The sequence below is a fragment of the Ailuropoda melanoleuca genome, chromosome 8 (assembly GCF_002007445.2).
Source record: "Ailuropoda melanoleuca isolate Jingjing chromosome 8, ASM200744v2, whole genome shotgun sequence".
NCBI classification, from domain to species: Eukaryota; Metazoa; Chordata; class Mammalia; order Carnivora; family Ursidae; genus Ailuropoda; species Ailuropoda melanoleuca.
In genome coordinates, this window is record NC_048225.1 from 15061092 (window position 1) to 15078675 (window position 17584).

The following is a 17584-nucleotide window of genomic DNA, read 5'->3' on the forward strand; positions in this document are numbered from 1 at the left end:
CCCGCGCCTCCCAGCTCGGCCCCCCACCCGGGCCGCCCCCTGCCCGACGACCCCCCGGGCTCGGTGCAGCTGAGACCCGCCGTCCCCGGGAAGGTCGGGACGGGCGCGCCGAGCCCCACACCGGCATCGGGGTCGGGACTCAGGAGGACCCCCACAGGACCGTGTCAGCCCGGTGAGCTCCCCCTGCCCCCCCCCACACCCGGGCCCCGCCGGGCCGCTTACAGTTCCTGACTTCTGGGGGCTGCCGGGCATTTGGCGCACCCCGTGAAAGTTCCGTGCTCTCATCGGGGGGACAAATGCACTTGCGCACAAACTTTAGCACATCGTTCGGGGGAACTCAGGCCCTCTTGGAGCCCGACACCCACACAGCTTGCGAGGGTCGTTGGGCCCCTGGGTTAGGAGCATGGATTTCCGTGGGGTCGGCACTCAGCACCGCCCCCCTTCATCTCCCCCCAGTCCCTTGATAAGTCCCATTATCAAGAGCGGCAGTGCTCCTGTTTTATAAGGTACGAGAGGTCACTGTCCTATTTGGCCCCAGGGAAGAACATTTTCTGTCTTCTATCCAGTTACCCAACTCTATCTCTCACAGAATCTCCAATTTTGGCTTTTTTTGGGCGGTAGGAAGAAAGTACCACCGCGACGGGGAAGCAGGTGCTCAGCTGGGGTGGGGGCAAGCATACCGCTCTGACCCTGAGGGCGGCGATGCTTGAAGAGCAGAGGTCTTTGCTTTTTATTTCGGATGCTCCACCCCCCCCCTCACCTATCAGGGACCCACACGGAATCTGCCTAGAGAAAGTATCTTGTTTGGAGCCTGCTGGCTATTTTTAGCCAGTATTTTTAGCATTTAAAAATACTCTGAGAAGCAGCAGCGTGTGCTGTTACTCATCTGTGGCCTCCTTCTGTTCCTCTTGGCGTGCTCCTCGCCACATGTACACGCGCCCTGCACACACGACCGCAGCCACATGGGGGATGTGTCCAGGACACACGTATGTGAGTGGGCATGAGGCAGGAGCGGCAGGGCATTCTACCCGATGGTCAGTGAGGGCACCGGTGTGAGGGTGGTGAGCTCCCCAGTCCCTGTCCTCACGCCGGGACCAAATCCTGGACACACTGCGCCAGCCTTTTCCTCCCTGCTTCCCTCTTTCTAGGTACACCCTTTCGAGTGAGCCCTACAGCGTCTGCTGCAACGCTGGCATTTGGTTACACCACACTTCTGCCCCCAAGCACCTCGAGCACCTGACTTCTGCGTCCGGCCCAGAAGCTGAGGTAGCTCTGTCTGTGAGGCTGTCTGTCCATAGGCTCCTTCCATGGTCACCACCCTCGTACTTCTCTGATCCCTGCTAACCAACCTGCTCTTATTTCTCTGCTTCAGCACCTGCCTTCTCTCACTTAAAAGACCAAACTGCCACTGATTAAGTACTTACTAAATGCTAGGCACTAGCTAAGTGCTTTATACATATATACATATTATCCCAGTTAACTTGCATCATTAACACAGTGATGTAGGAACTATTATCTCTGTTTTCTAGATGAAAGACCTTAAGTCCTGAGAGGCCAAATGACTTCCCAGAACCATAAAGCTAATAAGTGACAGTGTGGGGCTTTGAACCCCAACCTGTCTTACGGCAAAACCCGTGCTTTTAACGATTACCAGGAGATTCTGGAATGCCCTTCCTGCTCCCTGCCAATTACCCGCTTGTAAAGTCTGCTCAAAACTTGTGTTTTCTACCAAGCCCTCTCTAAAGAACTCCATTCAGCTCGAAACACCCGATTACTGCATACCCTCTGACTACTGGCATTCAGCTTACACTGTGTTAATTTATCTTAATATGTTTGTCTTTGTTTTATAAGTGTCTTTAAGGTTTCTGTAAATGGTTTCAGATCGTGTGTGGCTTGTGCCATCACACTGAAACCTCCTGGGGCAGGGCTGTGGATTCTCTTAGTGGGTGCTTAATAAATGGTGTTGATCTCATCTCTAAGTGGGGGCCAGGCCTGGTTGTCCTGGAAGTCCCACTGCGCCTCACAGGGTGGGGTGAGTCTGGATTTGCATGTTGAATAAGCGTGCTGTGGTAAGCACTGTCTTAACAGGTGCTTACCCACTAGAGTATTTGGCCTCTCGCCCCATGACTTAGGCCAGCAATGTGAGTACTCCCACCTGAGGACATCCTGGCATTCTGCTAGCAAGCTCACTCCCTCTTTCCTGGGAGGTAGAAGGTTAGGGGCATCGCTGGGAGCAGGGAGGCCCAGATGAGGAAAGCTACCTGCAGGGGAGCTCTTTGAGAAGCCTGGGTGAGGGGGAAAGAATTCACATAGGGTCCGGTCTTGTCAAGCAGGTCTGACTGCTGTAGGACACAACCAGCAAGGAACTGTGGCTCATTTCTCAACTGGCCAAACCCTCATGACACCTTTTCTCCTCAGTGTCATTTCTTGAAGTGGGATGGGGAAAGGATGTAGTCTTCTGGGATCTGAATCTGGCTCTGGGTCCATGACTCTTTGCCTCAGATATGCTGAGCTAATCTGAACAGGACTCATTCCTATAGCCTGAGACTGCTGCTTTCTCAGAACCTGTGCTTGGCCTGTCCTCCCTGTGGTTAAGAAATTTTCTTCACCTCAAATCCTTTTTGGCCTGGATGGATTATAAATAAATTAGAGTAAGGGTTAGCTCTGTGAAGGCAGGACTGAGAGTATATTCTGCTTTCTCAGGTCTCCATGGCAGCTTGGTTCAAGGGTTTTGGAAACACTGCTCAGACCCAGGCAAATGCTTCTCCGCAAAGCGTGCACCTGTCATTACCATCACAAGTGGGTAGACTGGTGGCCTGTGACTGACTGAACTGGTAGGGGCTCAGTCCTTGTTGGGGGTTGGGCTTTCAGCCCTCAAATGCCCCTGGGGACAGAGGGCCCTCTGCTTCCTTGCATCACTCCGACCCCAGGAGTCCAAAAGCTCTGTACTCTTTCCAGCCCTAGGGCAGTCTGGCCGGGACCAGCTGGATTCCAGAGGCCCACACACTTCCCTCTCTTGCTTATATTTCTGTGTGGGTGCCAGTTTTACCTATCCATTGAGGTAAGAGGGTACATGGGGTCACGTGTGCAGCTCCGGGCCCTGAACATGATGTTCATTTCTGTAGCTGCTGGTCAGTGGAGCGGCTCCCCCATGGGCAGGGAACATTTTGCCAGGCTCGGATTAACCTCTCCATTGCTGAGCCGCACGGCAGCACCATGTCAACTCATGAAGACATCCTAGAGCGGGGGCGGTGGAGGAGGCAGGGAGGGTGATGCTGGGCGAGGATTGAGACACGGAGCCCGGGTAAGGCACCACTGGGGCCACCAGCCAGGTCATGGCGCGTAGCCTGTCTTCAAGGGATGGAGAACATTGGTGTCTTGCTGACTCTAAACACAAGCCCAAACTGCCTGTCCTTTCTCAGCGGCTAGTACTGGTCCCAGCCATGAGACCCTCTGGCTTAAGGTCTCCTCTGAGCGACCTTCCCATGCTGTCAACAGAGATTCAAGCCCTTAGGAAGTTCCGCTTCCTCAGGGCAGCTGATTGGGTGAGGGCAGCCCCAGGGTCTCAGGCTGTTAAGTGGGACGAACAGCGGGGTGCACTTCACCGTGGCTGAATAAACAGAGTGAGAAGGCAGGGGAGGAGAGAGGAAGGTCACACTTCTCCACTTCTCACCCAGGACCTCTAGGGCAGTTCCTGCCACCTTCAACTTGTTCTCTTTGGAGTAACTTCTACTCACTGCATGGCAGCAGTCAAGTTCAAAGTCCCACCCAAGAGTAAATCACATGACCTCCGCTTATATAATCTCCCTGTCACTGAACAGCTGGGAACCCAAGCCTTCGGGAGATGAGTCAGCAGCCCCTTGGCAAATAGGACCCAGGTACTCTAGGTTCCCAGACCTTTTGCTCCTGGCAACAGGTTTCAGAGCAGAGGGCAAGGGTCTGGAAGAGGCTGTGTGGGGAGACTAGGCTGGCGGGCTCTGAGCCTCACTCCCTGGCTCTGCGGCTGAGCAGCAGGCACTCGGCCTGATGACTGTGCTCTGGAGGGTCCTGGGCCAACCCCGGCGGTGTCTCGGGGAGAGCAGAGGGTGGCCTGGGCAGGGCGGGGCGGGGTGAGGGCAGGGCTGAGGCTGGCAGGCAGAATGCCAGGGCTGGGGAGGGAGCAGTTGGAGGGGCGGAGCGGGGGAGGATTAGGATGGATTGTAGGGGTTAAAGCGCAGCCCTGGCAGGTCTCAGTGGGAACAGCTTGTCCTTCCATAGGCCCAGGGAACAGGAGAGGTGGGGCGGAGGGGCCCATAACCGGGCTGGGTGCTTCGGCTCCCGGCTTTCTGCAGGGCCAACCCACCTGGTGTGACTTGGAGTCCCCACAGGCAATGGGTGGGGGTGGTAGTGAAAGCTTTTTTTTTTTTTTTTTTCTTTTTGCCAGTTCTGAACCATCAGTCCCTCCCTTCCAATCTGTCTGCATTTTAAACAGAAGGTGGAGCCTGGGGCAGCCCTCATTATCCTAGGCTGAGCTGCACACCCCCGTCCCCCATGGACTGGTGTTTTGTTGGTGCTTATGCAAGCATGGGGGGGTTTTCAGAATTCACATCGCCCCTCCACCAGTCCTTTACTTGTGCTCAGCTGAGTCTATAATATTCCAAGTTCATGTTGGCTGTGACTATTAATGATGGGAATGAGCCTGGTTAGAACTGTTCTCCCTCCCTGGTTGGGGCTTGCTTTTGACTTCCCTTTATGAATGTCAACTGTAGTGCAAGTCAGTTACCTGGAGAGCCCCTGGGGCCAGGGCCACCCCAGGGGACCCCAGAGGAGTCAGATCACGCTGGACCCTGCCACATGATAGAAGTGTGTTCCTCTCCCTGTTTCACTCAGCTGCCAAATGCCCCTTTTCTGTCTTCTCCTTTTCCACCCACTCTTCCATAGCATTTTATATGTTTCAGATTCCTTCACGGCCAGTGTTTGCTTGAAACCTCATGACACCCTGTGAGGTGGGCAGGGCAGGTATGACCCATCCCTTTTATGGATGAGGAAACAGAGCTCAGATGAGAGGTGTCTAAGGTTACAGAGGCAAACTGTTCCTTCCAGCCTCAGGTGACCTCTTCCTTTCCCACCTCCTATGACACTTAAAAGACACCTGGGGCTGCCTCCTCTCTCAACTATTGTAAGAACTTATTTCCCCAAGTTCCTTGTGAATGCACTGAGGGCAGGGACCATGGGTTGCATCTCTCTTGCTCCCCAGAAGCGCCTAGAAGGGTACAAGGAGGACTAACATTTATCGAGCACCTCCTAGATGCCGTACAATCTTTGATTCCTCACAAGGATCGATGAAGTGGGAAGTATGAACACTCTCGTTTTATAGAGGAAAGAGGTTCAGAAGTTAAGGAACTTCTCTGAGGTGGCACTGCTGGTAAGCTGAGCCCCGAAATGAATGAATGAGAACGTTAGATCCCCAAATGGAGATCTGAAAAGACACCAGACCCACTTTTAGAAAGAAGTGGTGCAGGCCCCGCAAGCACGAGCACGGTTGTTCTCACCCCAGGAGATGGAATAGGCAGCAGGAAGTAAGGCTGAGGGCGGTGAGGGGAGGGGGGAGGCTACAGGAGGGTCTTACACCATTGACCCGTGAGGGGCCTTTCCCGTTGGCAGTGTCTTCTGTGTGAGCTCAGGTGAGACACTAGCTCCATTGTAGGGTGTTACTGGCTATTGTGCTGTGAGCTGTTTCTGGCTGGGAGGGAGGGATGTTAGGGTGGCTGAGTTTGCCCCAGGGCAATCTGCCACCCCTTTGCGTCCTCTCTCAAAACTTTCCTCTTCTGGCCCTGGAGGTGGAGGAGGGGCTGAGGTGTCTCCTGCTGGGGGGCGGGGGCAGGGAGGGCAGCAGACTCCAGGGAGGGAGGTTTGAGATACGTCTGTGTAGGAAGGAGGCAGAGTCCCAATGGAGTTTGAGCCCCCATAAAGGAGGAGACCATGCTCTCATAATTGGGGCTGAGCGTGGGTCTGCAGTTTCGTCTGTGGAGAGGAGCTTTTCAAACCTCAGCATGCTTAAAGGTTACCTGAAGAGCTTATAAGAAGGACAGATTCCCGGGCGTATCCCTAGAGAGTTTGATTCAGGGGACCTGGGTGGGCCCAGGCCCCTGACTGATTAAGCCCTGCAGCCCTGATTCCTGCAGACTTCACTTTGAGAGACACTGCTTACCATAAAAAACCGTTCTCCTCTGAGCAAAGGGAAGGAGCCTCCCAGAGGCCTTTAGGGCGCATCCGCTATGAGCTGCTTTCGGATTGCCTCTGAGATGAGCCACACCAGACACCTCTAAGCGAATCATGCTTCAGTCCAACCACATGTCCCTCTGAGAACACATCCTTCTTCCAGGCCAGCCCTGTTGTCCCCCACTTCTCTTCCACACCAGCCCTCCAACGTAGCCGGCCCTGCCTGGTCAGGTTCTGAATGCTCTGGGAGGCACCAACTTTTGTGTCTCCCATGGCCCTTCATAGACAGCCCAGCAAGGCCAAGACTTTAAGTAATGTTATCAAAGTTGTCCCCTCAAGACCTTTAGTTATGACAGGGTTAAAGGTCTATGAACCAAAGCGCTGCGCCTACCTTGCACCCCTGCTCCATTTGTCTGGACAAGCCCACTAAGCAGCATCTATTTCTTGCTATGCACCGCTCTTATTTCCAAAAGGTACCTGTCCTAGAAGTATGGGACTGGTACCCAAGGTATGAAGGAAACACAATACCCAACCCCCCCAGTCATGCAATCAGCAGGTTAGCTGAGCTCTGCACAGTGCTGGGCACATGGGGACGCATCTAGAGATGTGATTTCTTTTTCCTTCTTTGAGAGCTTGCCACCTGATGGGTACACTAATAAGTAAAGAAAAGGCAGAATGTAGTCAGTATTCCAGAGAGGTGTGTTCCCGGATTACATGCAAGCCAGCCCTTACTCTCTCTGGCAGAGCCTCTTCCCTCATTCTAGTCCAGGCAGGACTGCAATACAGAGGTATGGGATTGTCTAAAGCCCTAGACAAAAATGTCTCCAGCATTTTCTCTGAAGACACATGATAAGCACTGCTGTCCAGACACCCTGGTCCTGACTGGTGTCCATCAGAGGGGAGTCCCTCTCCCCCTGATGTCTTATGCCCAAATGGTAAGCCAGGTCCCCAGGCTGGGAAGTAAAAGCCCGAGCAGGAGGAGAGATGCAGCCAGAGCAGGGGGGCCTCTCTTACCACAGGGAGCACTGGTGGTTGGGGGGCCTCAGCATTCAGTCCAGGATGGTGCAGGGCCTGTGGGGGACCCTGGCATGCTGGGTGGCAAAGCAGAGGGTGAACACTGCAGTGTATGTGGGGGTAGCCGAGCATTTCCGGGAGCACTGCTGGATTGGCGTCCAGTGCATGGGTTGTGAAATAGGTTTCCTGGGGAGAGTGGGAAGGCCCCTGAGCAAGGCACTGAGCCACAAGGATACCAGACATGCTGAGATGTCGTCTTTGGCTCGGGCTGCAGGAGCAGCTGTCATGAGGTTTGGGAAGGAGACCTCTGCCTTCCATCATCAGTCAGATGGGGAGTCCTTCCCTCAATCTTGGGTCTTTTACATCATTTGCTGCCCACCACTGGGTCCCCAAGGGGCAAACTCACCATGGTGTCTCGCCCTGGGGAGCTGGAGCGGCTGGACCCAGGGGCCTGGACCTTGTTCTTCTCCCACAGAGTGTAACGGCCACTGGGTCGGTAGGTGGGGCTGAGGACTTCAGGGACTCGTGAGGGAGGGGCCTGGGTGGGCATCTGAGGTGCACTGCTCTTTCGACCATAGTTTTCCAGGTAGTCGGTCAGGTACTCCGAGCGGCTGGCTGCCTGATAGAGCCCCTGCAGGGCACACAGCTCCTTGCGGGTGTGGGCCAACATGGGGCTGCGGCCCAGGTTCCCAGGGTCTATCTGGTAGCTATCTGAGGTCCGGAGGCTGGAGAAATCCCGGGCCAGGTCTGATTGACTGTTGGACTTCTTTTGGGTCAGGGTTCCACCCTGGTCGCGGGCAGGCACAGGCAGGTAGCTGAGGGAGCTGTTGGTCACTCCATAAGGGAATCCACTGCCCCCGCTGAGTCCACTCCCTGAAGGCCTCTCAGGGCCCCGAGTCTGGCTCTCGGCCCGCTTACTACCCCCGATGATGTCGGGTCTCAGCAAGGGGCGGCCCCTGTCATAGTCCAGGATGGAGGAGGGACCATAGGTACGGGGACGGGTGAGGAAGCTGGTTGGGGGGCCTGGCTTAAAACCAAGCTTCTCTTTCTCCAGGAAGGAGGCAGCCAGGTTGGCCCCGTAGGAAGAGGGAGTGTAGGTGCCATAGCCCGATTTGGCATAAGGCACATCTGTGTAGCGGGCCGATTCTGTGTAGCGCTTCAGGGTGGAGGAGAGCTGGGACATCCTTCAGGGCGGCACTCAGTGGGGACTGGGAGCCTCATGGGCTGAAAGACAAGGAAAGCAGTGGTCAGAGGGCCCTGCCAGGTTTCAGGCACCCCCATACCTGTTCTTCATTTCTAGCTGGCCAGAACCGTAGATCTCAACCAGAGACCACACGGCCCATTTCCGTGAGACGCTGGCCCACCGCTGAGAAACACACCTATGCACGTATGTACATGCACGCGCACCTGTGTATTCACACCTGAATGAGAGCACAAGACGTGAGCTGGCTTTTACAAACCACGCGGGGCCATCAGTCAGCACGTCCTGGCTGCTCCAAGTGCTCCCTTGCAAAGCCCCAGACATGAGAGTGGGGACTGCCCTCCCTCAACAGCCCTCCAGGTGACCCGTAGTATTCTAGCCCAGATCGCATCTGCTTCTCTCTTCAGCTTTACGGAGAGGTGCTACTGCTCTCAACCTCTGGATTGAAAATGCTGGACATTTTAAGAATTAAGTTGTAATTCTTTCTGCTGAAAGGAGGGGCAGGAATCTTTTTTGGAATCATACATTGTCTGAGCTCGAATGGCCCGAGGATCATTTGGTCAGATTCCTGGTGAGGAAGAGAAGGCTCCTGAGAGGAAGCAGTGGGGCTAGGGGAGGCGGTGGTGAGTGAGCACGTGGCAGAAAGCAGACTTGACCTCAGTCTCCAGATCGGATCCCACAGTTCTTCCCTGGACTCGGTCACCTGCCGTGGTGGGGAATCCTCGTGCAGCAGAAACTACCCTCTTCATGGATCTAACTCACGTGTTCTAACTGGAGTTGGGGTCCTCTGGCCCCCCCAGGTGTTCCTCTACCAACGTCTAAGCCAACCAGCTCATGGTGATGACTCGTGCAAAGGGGGCCCCCTAGAGGCTAAAATCCTTCACTATAGGCAGTACTCCCTCTCCGCTCACCCTGCTGTGGCAGCTGGGGTGGGTCTGGTGAAGGCACACAGAAATCTCTGCACTGAGGAGTTGTAAGGGTCCTAAAGAGTCATTTGTTGTTGTTGTTGTTTTAAGATTATTTATTTGAGAGAGAGAGAAAGCAAGAGATGGAGTACGAGTGGAGGGGGAGGGGCTAAGGGAGAGGGAGAAGCAGATTCCCTGCTGAGGATCATGACAGCAGAACACAGATGCTTAACTGACTGAGCCACCCAGGCACCCAAGAGTCATGTTTTAACCTCTCTGTTGTACAGATGGGAACAGAGACACTGATTTGCCCAAGGTCACAACTAGCAGAGTCAAGATTGGAATTCAGGTCTTTCAGGTTTCTAGTGCAGTGCTCTTCCTACTGGACCTTGATTCACCCCTCCCGATCAAGTTTAGCCTCACTTGGGTCCACCAGAGTCCCCCCATCACCCTAAGTGTGCAGGCTTCATCTAAAATGGAGCTGGGGGGGGTGGGCAACGGTGCTTTGGAGAGAGGAACTAGTAGGATCAGGCCTCTTTCTTTGAGGACATCAGGGGTTCTTGGGGGATTCCTGCAAGGGGGGGCAGAGCCCTCCAGGAACCTCAGAGTAGTGGTACAGAGCTAGTTTTGGCTTGCCCCGTGACTGACTAGCTGGGTGATTTTGCACTAGTCATTCAGCTTCTCTGAGCCCCAATCTCCTCACCTGTACAATGAGTATAATCATCATTATTATGGTTCCTGCCTCACAGGGTTGTTGCGAGGAATAAATGAAATAATAACATGTGGAAGCCCTCAGCTCTGACAGTGGTTATTATCTCTTCCCCCAACCCCTGCCAGGCTCTGAGCTCCTCCTTCATAGGCCTATAATAATGTCAGGGCTGGCCGTCTCCTGGCCTGGCTGGCTTCTGACCTCAGCGTGGGGCGCCAGGCTTCCCTTGTATCCCTCAGTGAGATGTGCGGATGAGCGGGCAGTGGGCAGAATCTAGCCGAGCTGCAGACACTGGCTCGGGCAGCCCACAGCCTGCCCTAGTCTGGGAGCCCAGCCCGTTTGGGCAGAGAGGAGCTGGTGCCAAGCCCCAAATGCTGATGGCTTGGCAGAGAGCCCTAGAAACTCAGTCCATGCAGGGCGTGGGATAGGTGCAGGGGTGGGGAGATCAGCAGGTGGCAACCTCCATATGGATCCCAGAACAGAACTTCTAGACCCTGCCAGAGACCAGCAGCAGTTTTCAGTCTGGGCTGGCTCAGAAAGGCCTGGTCTACGTTTACTGTGTACGCTTTTCCCACCTGGCCTGGGGACCCCCATCTTTGTATACATGTCCTTGCACCCTGAGCTTCCACCTCCAGCACAGCTCCCACTCCTTACTAGGAAAAAGTAACCGGAGGGGGACCTTGTGCAGGATTAGAGGGGAACCACAGCTCTTCTTCCATCTGCTTGGCTTTCTGGGGTCCAGAGAAGGAAGAGCATGAAGGCTGAGGGAGGCTGGGGGAGGCACAGACAGAGGCACCAGGGCGGGGGCGTGGGACGAGTCCTGCTCTATTTCACTTTGGAGAAACTCCATCAATAATTCAAAGTCAAAGAGACTCCAGGTCTCACTCAGGAACTGGGCTCTGGGACACCAGGCAGCCAATCAGATATGGCCTGCCCCCCCCACATCCCCCCCAGGGCATGAGCTCATGCCTCCTCCCCATGGCTCTCACTCCCCCTCCCCCACACTAAGGCTCCCAGGGAACTGGTACTCTGCCCCAAACTCGTGACCTCTCTTGGCCCCGCTAGTGACGCAGAAGTGCTGGGGCCAAACAAGGTACAAGGGACAGGGACAGACAGCCCTGGGGAGGCCCGCAAGTATTCCTTGGGATGGGTTGGGGCTAGAGGTGGAGTTACACCTTGAATCCCAGGAGGGCTCCTAAATCCCCACTAATCTTTCTGTTCTAATCTGGCAGGCAAGTGGCAGGACCCCCGACCCCAGCCAAAGCAGCCCTGGGTGGGGGTCATGCTATCACCACCAGCTCCCTGGCAGCTGCCTTTCAGTGCTGACGTCAGGCTTAGAGTTCCCCTGTCTGGACAGAGGGTCCCTACTGGGGCTGAGGCCTTGAACATGACTATCCCCTCCCCTAACCCCTAGTTTCACTTTTGAGAAAAGTGTTAACACCTTCCAGGTGAGCCGACAGCTTGGGTTGGTGCCCCTTGGCATTACCTGGCACGGCTGTCCCTGGAGACCGCTGAACACACCATGGGTGGGAGAGCAGGCTGGGCCCTGGCTGTAGCCTCGCTGCGCAAGACAGGGACAGGACGGGCGCTCACATGGCTTTGAGTCTCCTCGTTGCCACAGGAACGGCCTGGACTGAATGGCCCTTTCATGGGGCAGTGGGAGGCGAGCCGATTGGCTGGGATCCCCCGTCTCCCTCTCTGCCGGGCGTGGGGCCCCTGCTGCCCGGCTCCTTTTGCTGTTTACCCAGAGCTGGCAAGTATAGGCATGTGGCTCTAGGCAACTCCTCCCCAGGTGCCCGCCACCTCGGACAGCAGGGGCACGCCACCTGCCAATCTCCTCCTCTATGTCATCTTCCCACAGGCACCTCCACTCTTCCCTGCTTTGCCAGTGCTCCCCCTCACTTTGCTCAGTTTCACCCTCTTGGGAGGTACAGCCACATTTCCTGCACAGAACCCTCAGCCTCCTGAAAGGACACGTGAGCCCAGCGACTGTGACCCGCCAGCAGGCACTGAACACCTCTGGACAGGCAGCGTGCTGAGCGCTTCCCATGCAGCTTCTCACGGGGCCCGGGTCACGGCAGCCCTCCCTGGAGAACTGCCTGTCTGGTGCTCCCCGAAGTGCACTTCCTGCCCAGCGTCCCCAGAGCCTCCGCGCACTTTTAGGTTTTAATTCTTTTGGAGAAAGAATTTAAACTCACGAGCATCGTGTGAAGGTTCAGTGATTTCCATTAAATCAAAGTTAGTAGTTTTATTCAAAATTCAACAAATAGACAAGGAATGAAATAATGCAACTTTTAAATGAAGCATTTAGCATTCTTATTTCTGAAGTTACTGAAATTTGAAAGTGCACGAAGGCTTTTGGTACACCACGTACCAACATGCTGATCGTCACGGTTGCCCTCAGCAGTGGGTGCTGTCCTCATGCCCACTTGCTGATGAGGAAACCAGCGTTGGTGGAAGTGACGTGGATTTCCCAAGGTCACGCTGTGCCTGTGCTCTGCCCCCAACAGCCACCCTGAAGCCAGTGCCCCCACTTCGCACTTTCCTGGCCTCTCCCTGAGCTGGCATGGGGCAGGACCTGTGGCACGGGGTACAGGGGATGCAGACATCCACTGTCTAGGCCACGGTGTGGCAGGTACAGACTCCCGCAGGAGGCGGCCCTTCGAGTTTCCACTGCGGGCAAATGAAAGCGAAGCCAAGTGCAACCTGAGCGTCAGTACAATTCTGATCGGCCAAGAGATGGTCCAGGAGGCCTCCATTTCACCCGCAGTGCCAATCTCCCGAGTGTCCCCGGGCACCGGCATTTAGCGCCAGCCAGGGCCCTTGGCCTGAGGCCTGGTTATGGACATGCCCCCCAGCCTCCTACCCTTGCTGCAGCTTGGCCCACTCCCCAAGGTACCCAGGCTAGATGAGTCAGGGGTTAAAATGAGCCCTGTCTCCCTGGGGCAGCCAACCCCTGTGTGTCAGCTACTGTCATTTCCTGTTGCTCACGTGAAGGGTTCCCTAACCTGCCCAGCCAGGGGAGGGACTGGCTCCCCAGGAATCTCAGGCACTCCTGGCCCCCAGGGTAGGGGATGGGTAATGCCCCACATCCCAGCAGCTTTCGTGGCCCCTCTCTGCCCAGATCTGCTCTGCTTTCTGGGGTGAAGGCATGCCAGTCTGTGGCCTTGCCACTGCCTGAATAGACAGCCCCTAGCTGGGTTTCATAGGGGTGCTTCAACAGAGTTCAGTCCTTCCCTCCTACCCAGGTGTCCAGGACAGGTGAGTGGGGATTCCCAGCCAGTCCTGCCAGGTGCTTGGGAACCTCCACAGCGGTGACCTCAGAGCTTCCCAAAGCCACTTGCTAACACCATCGGAATGAGGCGCTGCTGATGTGCTGACCTTGAAAGGTAAAGAGGGCTGAGAGAGGGGTCCTGTCTCCATTTACACACTCTGACCCTCACTTCTATCTGCTTGGGTCTGTCTGGGGACAAGCATCAACTCCTAGGTTGATGGAAGTCCTGGTAGGTGTGAATGCAGGTAGGGTGGAGGACCCGGGTGGGGGCTGTTTGCGCTTGCCTGTTCCAAGAGCTCTGTGGACACCTCTCAGTCCCCAGCAGTCTCAGTCTGCCCCCTCCCCTCCAGCCTGTCAGTAGTAGCTCTGTCTCTCAGAGGCTTGCACCCAGCGGCCCACCAGTTTAAATGCCTAATCCTCTTGCATGCCTTGGCAGGGTACCATTCAAGAGAATTTGGGTCCATCTCTGTCTCTCTTGCTCCCAGTAGTTGCCCAAGGGCTGGGAGAGGGGTGAAGGGATGAGAGAGATTGGAGATGAGGGTGAGAGTCCTGACTGGTGGAGTAGGGGTTGAGCCCAGGGCAGTATGTCTATAGCATACTTCTTGATTTAGGGTTTGGAGGGGGTAGCCATCTCTACACTTCGAAGGAAAGGCAAAGGAATGGGCCCACAGGCGGTATCCTTAAATTCTCTTTCCTAATCACCTCTGTCAGGAGCTCTCCTGCTGCCCCTACCCCATGGGAGAGTCCCAGTCTCCCTCCCTTTCCTCCAGGGCTTGTCTTTCCTCTGTCCTCGTTGCCCCTGCCTGCCTCCTCTGAGCCTTCACCGTCCGTCTTGCCCCAAGCACCCTCCAGGCCCAGTTGGGCAGCCTGTCACATGCTCCCCCAAACACACAGGGCTCTCTGGACAGCGGCCCCATGAAGTTCACATACTACAGGGGCAGCTACTGACCTGTGTCCGGGGGCACTGGACAGGATCTGGGGGCTTCTTCCCCAGTGAGGCAGGGAGCGCAGTGGAGAGCCCAGAGGCTGGAGTCTGACTGGGGCTGGGTAATCCGGAGCTCAGGTTACTGACTCCGATATATATAGTATCTTATCTGACCTCACAGAGATGGCTAGCTCAACTCACTTGCATTCCAAGCCCGGGGAGAATTAAAGGGGCAGTGGTAGGCCCTCCCTCGAGGTGCTGCCCTGACGGGCCAGTGCCAGGCAAGGAGATGACGTGAGGGCTGTCTGAAGGGGGACATTTTGAAGTGGAACAGAAGAGGGATCCAAGGGGAAACAAGTGGAAAGAGGATAGAGGGATGGGGGTGGAATGGAGAGAAGAGGAGGAAGCCTTGGTGCTAGTCCAAATCCTCCCTTTTGAGGTGGAGTAGACCAGAGATCCGGGGCGCACAGGTAGTGAGACACAGGCGGGACCTGCCCTCAGGTGTTCAGTCCAAACTCTTTTCTAATGGACTTCTAGGCGTGGGTTGTATTGGCTCTGAGACAGTGGGCAAGTCATGTAAGCCGTCTGAACCTTAGTGATTTAATCTATAAAACAGGAGTAAAAAGTATAATAATGCTATACCTCACAGTTGTGAGGATTAAATAAAATAATATTTGTAAATTTCCTGGCACCTGGTAAAAGTTCAATAAATGATAACGATTATACTGAATACTTCCACTAATTATTATGATTAGTGGCAGTATTTGTAGTAGCACCTACCGTGGAAACCTTCTTAGGGAGAATAGGGCCTCTGGGCCACCCCTTGGGAGTCCTCTGTTCTAAAGCCAGACAATAGCCCCATGGTTTTCTGAGCTGGTCCATGTCCCATAACTGGCAAGGGCAAATGACTCTTACTATATTCCCAGATGTCCAGCCCATCCAGTGGAAAAGGGCCAGGCCTATTTCGGCTCCTTCCCCCTTTGCCTAGAAAAATACAGCAAGTGCAGCTGCCCCAAGGCTACCAGGAGAAAGCCGCTCTGGGGTGGTTCCACTCTACCTGTCAGAATGCTCAGGATTCCAGGGCCACAGAGCTGGGCTGGGCAGGCTCACAGGAGGATGGCGCAGGATTCTTAACCTCTTGGGCCTTGGTGCTCTTGTCTGCTCCCGGTCTGTGTCTCCTGTTTCTCGATGGCTCTCCCTGAGGACTGGGAGTACCCAGGATGGTGCCTCCACCCTGTCTCAGCAAAGGCTACTGACTCAGCTTGAGTCCTGGTGATGCACTTCAGAGGACGCCCTCGTCCCTGACCCTCATTCCAGTCCTCATTCCGACTCCAGTTTGGCACACATCTACAGTATCAAAGGAGTGGGGAATGCCCCAACCCCAGCCCAACCAGCTCTCCTTTCCTCCACTTTACGGGGTTGGGCTTGGGGGAACCTTCTCATGCCCATGCTTGGGGAGGTGAACATCACCATGGTCTCCAGCTCAGTCGCATTCTAAAAGCAGGAGGATCCGGAGGCAGACGTTCACTCCTCAGAGAACAGCTAGAATGGGTTGGCCGTGGCTTGCCGTGGCTGTTAAGAGTAAGTTACTCTCCTCTGAGCACCCCGTGCCTGCTTCTGGTTTGGGATTGGTGAGAATTTCAAAGATGCCTCTTTCTGGTTTGGGATTGGTGGAAAATCTCCCCTTCCACTTAACTGCTGCCCTACCCCCACCCTCACCCCTTTGGCAAACTGACCAGAGACAGCCCCCAGGAGCTTTAACGGGGCGGAGTAAGTGAACTGGACGCACACGTGGGGAAGGGGTTGTCAGTGTCCAGGCGTCACTCTTAGGCCATATGCTGCACAGGGCACAGAGACGCGGACCTGCCCAAGCAGCATTTCCTTAGAACACACTGATCTGCACACAGATGGCTCTTCCTGGCACCCTGGGCTGTCAGCTGGCAGGCCCCCCACCCCCAACACAACTGGCACCCACAGCTGGAGCTCCAACGCACAGCTGGAGCTCGCTCTACATTTCTGGTGCCCATTCTACCCAGGCTGTCTTTGACATCTCACTTTCTGAGCCAACAACGGCGCTGACCTCCGCATCCCTCCTCCCTAGTCTCCGACAGGTGGCACGTACCTTCCTCTTCGAGGATGGACGAGTGGAGCCGGGCACAAGCATGGAGCTGCGGGTGAGTCCCGGCTGGTACTGGCGCGGCGCAGTGAGCAGCCGCTGACGCAGAGGGCTCCCTGACCTGGGCTCCTGCCCGCCTCTCCCCCACCTCCTCCGGGGGCCCAGTAAGGACCTCCCCGGGAAATCGGCGCCACCCAGCGGGCAGCCGCCTCATTGCGCCCCGGCCGGCAAAGCCACACCGCGCGTCTCGCATCACTGAGACGCGTCACGGCTATTGGCTTGTTCCTATTGTGGCGTCAGGAGAGCCCCGCCCGGCCGGGGTGTCCCAGGCGACCGGTATATACAGAGAGGCACGTGGAGGAAAAGCACACGAGCTCGGAGGGTGTGGAGCGCGACAAGAAGCGGACCGGTATGTGGCAGGACCGGGACGAGGAGGGGTTCCAGGGAGGAGGCCCAGCATTTGAGCCCTAGGGTATATATATATCAACTTCCAGGTTTGAGGGAAGGCTAAAAGTTCTCGCTCCTTCCCGCCTGCTCTTCCGCCTCCCCTCCTCCTCTCTCTTCTTAAACACACTCTTGGCTCATTTTACTAACAAACCAGTGATTGGTGATGATTGATGATGGCTCCCTGAGCGGGTACATGGAGGCCCTCAGGTAGTGGAGGGGAGTCTTTTTACTTTTTCAAGAAAAAGCCGAGAGGCAACTTCGACACTCCCATTCATTGTGTATCCCATGCTGTTGAAGAAAATTGCACTGCCAGGTAGATTGGTGCCAAGGCAAACCCAGGTTTTCAATTTCACCTGGATTGTCCTTCCAAGTGTCCTTAGCTCCTTTCCCCCTTCTCCATGGCTGTTGTTGCTGTCCATCACCATTCTCCTCAAGTCCTTCCTTGTCTTCTATTTCCCAGAGAAACTAGGGGCAACTAAGAGGAAAATACTTGAAATTTGTGCCTACAAACATAATTGAATCCATTCTTACCTCTGCTCCGGGGCAGTGAAAGAGGAGGCTTCCTTCTTCTTGTCCAAGATGAATCCCTTCTGATCTCATCTCTTCATACTCCCTTGGGGCCCTCATTTCATCACGTTTTATGGATAGCTGTTGGATGTACTGGGCACTCTTCTAGGCACAGGGGAAACAGCAGTGAACAAAACAGGCAAAACTTTGCCTTCAAGGAGCTTACGTTCTAGAAGAAGCAGAAATCAATTACAAAATAAGTGAAATCTGTAGTATGACAGATGG

General features: G+C 55.2%; 1 protein-coding gene and 1 long non-coding RNA gene across 6 annotated transcripts in view; one reads left to right on the forward strand and one right to left on the reverse strand.

Moving 5' to 3' along the window:
• USP2 (ubiquitin specific peptidase 2) overlaps positions 1 to 8428 on the reverse strand; it is a 16885-nt gene extending 8457 nt beyond the window's left edge. For 2 of the 4 annotated variants that reach the window (XM_034665970.1, XM_034665969.1), the window contains exons 1-2: positions 7622 to 8428; positions 7216 to 7401 (exon numbers count right to left, since the gene is read on the reverse strand). In XM_034665970.1, the coding sequence (XP_034521861.1) occupies positions 7216 to 7401; positions 7622 to 8398 (963 nt within the window). In that variant the 5' untranslated portion in view covers positions 8399 to 8428. The remainder of the gene's footprint in view (positions 1 to 7215; positions 7402 to 7621) is intronic. The other 2 variants (XM_034665972.1, XM_034665971.1) reach the window with 1 other exon arrangement.
• On the forward strand, positions 13 to 16458 carry LOC109488479. 2 transcript variants are annotated; one of them, XR_004627037.1, is made up of 4 exons: positions 13 to 172; positions 1149 to 1266; positions 8516 to 8602; positions 16331 to 16458. It is a non-coding gene; the product is annotated as an uncharacterized LOC109488479 (long non-coding RNA). The 2 variants fall into 2 exon arrangements; XR_004627036.1 differs by lacking the exon at positions 16331 to 16458 and having other exon boundaries at positions 8516 to 10165.
• Positions 16459 to 17584: the final 1126 nt, after the last annotated feature.